Source organism: Pundamilia nyererei, unplaced genomic scaffold, assembly GCF_000239375.1.
Source record: "Pundamilia nyererei isolate P.nyererei 1_Seehausen unplaced genomic scaffold, PunNye1.0 scaffold00161, whole genome shotgun sequence".
In the NCBI taxonomy this organism is placed as follows: Eukaryota; Metazoa; Chordata; class Actinopteri; order Cichliformes; family Cichlidae; genus Pundamilia; species Pundamilia nyererei.
Window position 1 is genome coordinate 1175208 of NW_005187562.1, and position 5669 is coordinate 1180876.

The following is a 5669-nucleotide window of genomic DNA, read 5'->3' on the forward strand; positions in this document are numbered from 1 at the left end:
TGTGTGTGTGTGTGTGTGTGTGTGTGTGTGTGTGTGTGTGTGTGTGTGTGTGTGTGTGTTCAGGGTTTCTTACCTACACTCGCATGCGCTGTGTTCTGTAAAACTCATGAAAATATCATTTTTTTGCCTCCTGGGATTAATTCTTTTAATCTGTAAAAGAAAGAGAAAAATAAGAAATACACGTTGGTGTGTCGTATTTCTAAATATCCAGTGTCCTTCATTGTTCCTCAAGTTAAAGTCAGGGTAGTAATATAATAGAAAAGGCAGATCCGAATGGATCCAAATGCACAGCTTTTGCATGCTACAATAGGGTTCAGTGCTCAAAGGTCACACCTAAGCAGCCTTTGAGCTATGTGCACTTGGACAGGCTGAAGGGGCTTTTTTATGCTAAGTACCATGAGGGCCCTGGGCTGGTCGGACAGACACTTGTAAAGCCTGTGCACCTTCTTAGCTTGACGTTTGGGCAAAAATAAACTGAATAAGTGTCCATATTTAGGATACAGACATATCCTTCTTTGGCATAACTGCCAAAGAAGAAAAAACAATATAAAAACACAAGTATTACTGCTCCAAATAACGTTGCTGACCTCCATTGTAACGTTATAAGTGGATGTCGGCGTGCACTGCAGCATCTCGTCGTTGCAGCAGCCGGCACAGCGTGTTAAAACGACGCATGACGGGATGAAGATGTGCTCCACCTCATCTGGATACTCCTGCAGAATTTCCACCAAAAGCTCCCGAGGTTGACACAAACTCTTGTTGTACACCTCCATCAGAGGGATCACTGGGAGACAGAGTAACAGTGCACACAGTTAGAAAATGGCAGAGGAGCCATAGTATAAGTGAGTCACTCCTGAACACACACACCTAAATGGGGATGTGAATAAAGAAAATTGGCAGGCTCACAACAAACACTATACACATAAACATGCACACACACGTTTTATGTTGTATTATTCCATCGAGTAGCGCTCGGTGTCTACCATCAAATACAGACTGGACTGACCTACTTTTACACACTTATGTAATTCCTCACTGAAATTAACAAGTACTCCTCTATGTTGTGTTTCCAACCCCTTTCACTTTTCACTTCAGGAGTGACGTTACCAACCCTCCAGCTTCACCAAAGGCCTCTCAGATAGACTCAAGAACCCCTTCATCAACACCAGCTCTTGTTTATTTGAGCTAATTAGATCCGGACTACTCTCAGCTTACCAATTAATCTGTGCAATTACTTTTAGCTTACCATTCATCGTTTAGAGAACAGTATCAACTTTTTTACCCATATTGGCTTACTTTTTCAGCTGTTCATTTGCCCATCTCACCTCTAAGTATTAACAGTTTATCTGTTACTTTATGTTAACAAACCTTATCCACATATGTGTGACCCTCAAATGTATTTACCACCCCTTCATATGTCAGTCAGCGATATCCTTCAGTCTCATTGGTAGTCTTTACCGCTATTGCCATCTACAGGTCAAACTTTTAGGTTATTATCTCAGCATCTTTCCAAATATCCATGTTAACTATAGAAGTATCCCCTAGGGTAGATGCACCCTGACTCGGAGTCACTGCTGTCTGACGTCATCACCTGCACTGAATATTCGCTGGTCTTGAATGTCACCCAATTTTTTGTATCCATATTGCCTAAAGCTGTAAACTAATAGCCTGTTGTGTGCTTTTCACCTTCAGTCTATTTCCCCCCCACACACCAACCTCCCGTCACTGAGTCTTTGCAGGAGTTCTGCTCTTGAGAAAGATGTTAGCACACAGACCGGCAATACCTCCAGAACATCACTCAGAGCATTGCTGGACCTAAAACAACCCCAGTCTGAGAACCCTCTGGGAAGCCAAACCAAACATGCTGGGCCTGAGCAACATCACGAAGTTCAGCTTCTGATTGTCCAATTTATGTTGGGCAATGCTGGGATTGTGCAAAACTAAACTTAAGGCCAAGAGGGTGACATTCCTTTCTATAAAAGACTCTGGTCTCTATAACATTTCACCAGCTTAACCTCAAACGAGGAGGAATGCTGTTCAACATGAATGTGTCCAACGGTAAGATTTAGAGATGAAACAGCTCATTTTTTTTAGCTTAAAAAAAAAAAAAAAAAAAAAAAGGGAGTCATGGTCCCGGATGACTCTCCATAGAGTCAAATGACAATTTTGTCCACTAGGAGGCAATAATTTGCCTTTAATGTCAAGGTGAAATTCAAACCAGCCCTTTGTTTTATTGGCTTTTAGCCAACCAGGGAGTCCAGCACAGACTGTATTCCCACGGTGCCCTGTAGGACACCTACCGTTATGTGGACCTCTTTCTGTTTCCCTCGGTATGTGGGCACTCTGCAAGAAAAAAGAAATAAAAAAAAGCACGCCGTTAGTTACAGTAGATTGTGCAAGAACTTAGCATAACCCTCTCCATGCCCCTTACTTATCCACAGTTGTGCCAAAGACATATTTACATTATGACATGGCTGTTGAAACATGAAAACCACACAAACATGCCTCTTATCACAGGCCAACCTACACACGGTATAGACTGCAATGACATTTTAAGGGTTTAAATATTCATAAGCTTTTAACCCTAATAACAATAAGGTTCTATAGAACATCAGCTGTTCATCCGAGGGGTAGCAGTTTTTCAAAATAAAACACCCGAAGATACAATTCCTTAATCAGCCTGCTCCTAGTCTAATTATAACTTATATGTATATGTGGTGAGGGAGGCCGTATATGGGCAAATGTTTGATCGGAGGCACAGCGTGTCAAACCATCTGACCTAAGTTCAGCCACATTAACGTGACCAAACTTCATAAACTTCAGGATTGGCTGTTTAGTTTCAGTTACTAGACCTTTATTGTTGTGCGGCTCCACTGCTTCCAGGCAGCACGGATTAATAACCGCTGCCATTAAAGCCGGCAAGAATTTCAGCCTGCTACTTTCCCCTCACAGGGGGGTAGCTGTCACCACACCAGTTGGGCCACAAAGGATTTTTTTTTGGCAACTTTCCATTCGTTCGTTACGCACAATGCCGTCTCGTCTTCACACACGCGCGCGCACAACCCTTCCCTCTCCCATTTTTTTTCACATAGGAGCACGCGCAACTCACGCAATATCTCACCAATGTTGCATGAGATACGGCCTGTGCCGAGTGAGCCGGCATTTGGCGATAAGAAACTCTTTTCTGTTTCTTAATGAAAGGAGAAAGGAGGAGGGAAGAGGAGGAGGAGGGGGAAAAGAAAAGAAAGAAAGGAGAGGAAAAAATGAAGAAGGTCGGTTTGTTAGCAGGCCCCACCCCCTTCTGGTGGCGTGAGAGGGTCCAACCTTGTGGGCCGAGAGACCCCAGCCCCCCAAAAAAAGCGCACTATACATTAATGTATGGGTGTCAAGCTGCCAGCACCGGCTCTTAAACCGAGTGATGATACATGCCGGCTTATAGACGAGCATTTTAGCCTTCACCCGCGTGCAGTCCAGTGTTGATTGAGAGGCCTAACTGTCATTAAGTGATCCAGTTAGTTCAATGAACACTTCACCGGACTCCAGCCTGCTAGTGCTTTTATTATGCCGGGGCTGAGATGCTCGCGAGAGGAGCTGTGTTGCCGCCGGAAACCAAAAGGAAGCAATGGGCTCTTTTGAAAGTGGTGTTACAAGAAAGTCCAATCATGTTACAGGAAAACGCGCAGCCTCCTACTGAGGTTGTATTTTTTTTTCACCTTGAAACCTTTGCTCAAAGCCATACCAGCAGTTGATTAATGATTATATAAAAACGATTTACAGTGGGCACTAAAGCGCCATTACAATCCCGCCGCTAGATCGGCTGATTAATCTCGGTTTGAGGGGGATAATTAACGTTCGGTCACTACTGGAATCAAGGGTTGAATTCCAGTTTGAGAACTGGAGCCGCTTCTTGTAGCAGAAAAAGCCAGAATGCCGGTAGTGAACCTGCTCACAAGTCCTAAATCAGAATGGAGCCACTGCGCCTTTAAAGCGTAATAATATCTCCAAGGTGGTTTTTTAGAGCAGGCCTGCAGTCAGCCAACGCCAAACTTAAGATGATTTTTCTGCGTTTTAATAAAAGAAATAAACACTTAGGGTAGGTTTACAGGATAAAAAAAGGCTGGCAACACCCGCCGAGTGTGTGTGGGTTATGTTTATACAACGCCACTTTTGCGTAATGGCTGTTTAAATCTCCTCAGAAAAAAAAGCCACAAAACATTTGAGCTTGTTTAAACACGAGCGGTGACCTAGCTAGAGGAAAGACAAGGACAAGCTACACATTAATGAGCAGTCCCTACATGGCTCAATAGATGTGATCTTTTTTTTCTTTTAAATTTGTTCTCTATGGGTCAGTTTGCTGTCCGGGGACACTCACCTTGACAGCTGACAGCGTCAAAAATAATAGTGTCAAACTGTCAATAAAGTTCATGGTGTTTGAAATCCAATCCAAGGGGGCAGACGATCTTTGTTTAGAAAAAAATTAAAATCAGCAGGCCAAATGTGGCTTTTTGTTCTCAAGCATGAAGTTCACAAGTACGACAATATACAAGAGGACCGGCTAAAACTTCTCTGAAAGGGCAGGAGGTTGTAAAAGCAAATCCATGCTGGTCCCAAGGATACAATCCTTCGCGTGTTAACTACTTCTTCTTTTTGTCTCAACTGTTGCCAATTATTTTCAAGATATCCAGAAACACGAGAATCCAAGATGCACAACGTCTCACATTGTTCCGCAGCAGATCTTTATTTTCTTGCAAGGGAGTAGCAATCCACATTACAGAAATAATCCCATGCTTGTTGAGCCAGGCGTCTCCAAGTGTCTGTCCATTTGAAACTTGAAGCCGTGGACGAGGATGATGTTCAGTGGAAAAGAAAACCGCGGTGTCAGTTTAATCGTGGCGAGCAACTTTTGTCTCTTTATCTCTGGCTGATTTATCTTTAACCCGGTATCATCACTCGGCTGTTGTCTTAGTGCGTCCTCTTCTGTCTGTCGTATAGTGTGGATAGATCGCGGTACGAAGGAAGTGAATGATCTGGTAGGTGTGTCCTATAGAGCTCTGCGCTAATAGGAGCCCAGAATGCCCCCACCAAAAAAGAAAAAAAGTGATCTTATATATGTGTAATATTGCATATAGGCAAATAGGCAAGATTTACAAAGGGGTTATATATAAAATAGACACATGATCAGTTTTATATCATTATATCTGCGTTGTTGTATCTGTCCTCTGTTCTACATTATGACCAATCCATCCCTTAAAATATCGTTGTAGAACTGTTATGTGACATTTCATGAAACTTCGTTTCCCCTCTTGGCCACAGCTGCCTTGAAAAATATATTTTAAAGTCGGTAAAACGCCTTCCATGTAAAAAAAAAAAAAAAGAATATGTAAAAGTCACTTTGGAAAAACAAACAAACAAAAAACAAAAACAAAACAAAAAACCCTGAATGAAGCTCCTACTGTGTGCCAGGTATGCTCTCTCTGGCTCAGAATGACTCGATATCAGTTTAGAGATATGGTTGATAGCTTATATGCAACAAGTCATTTACAGCAGCTTAAACACCACTAATCGTTTTTTAAAAAAATATTTTATTTTTAGTCGATTTTTAAAAATCATTTTTAAGGCAAATACCAGACATCGCGTTTTTTTGCCACAACACCTGTCTATTTGTACTC

At 42.3% G+C, this 5669-nt stretch overlaps 1 protein-coding gene across 2 annotated transcripts in view; it reads right to left on the minus strand.

The window, feature by feature from the left end:
- Positions 1 to 5009, minus strand: part of vegfab (vascular endothelial growth factor Ab) — a 15594-nt gene extending 10585 nt beyond the window's left edge. For both annotated transcript variants that reach the window (XM_005745614.2, XM_013913960.1), the window contains exons 1-4: positions 4373 to 5009; positions 2301 to 2343; positions 588 to 784; positions 74 to 150 (exon numbers count right to left, since the gene is read on the minus strand). In XM_005745614.2, coding sequence (XP_005745671.1) covers positions 74 to 150; positions 588 to 784; positions 2301 to 2343; positions 4373 to 4426 — 371 coding nt within the window. In that variant the 5' untranslated portion in view covers positions 4427 to 5009. The remainder of the gene's footprint in view (positions 1 to 73; positions 151 to 587; positions 785 to 2300; positions 2344 to 4372) is intronic.
- Between the last annotated feature and the right edge of the window lie 660 nt (positions 5010 to 5669).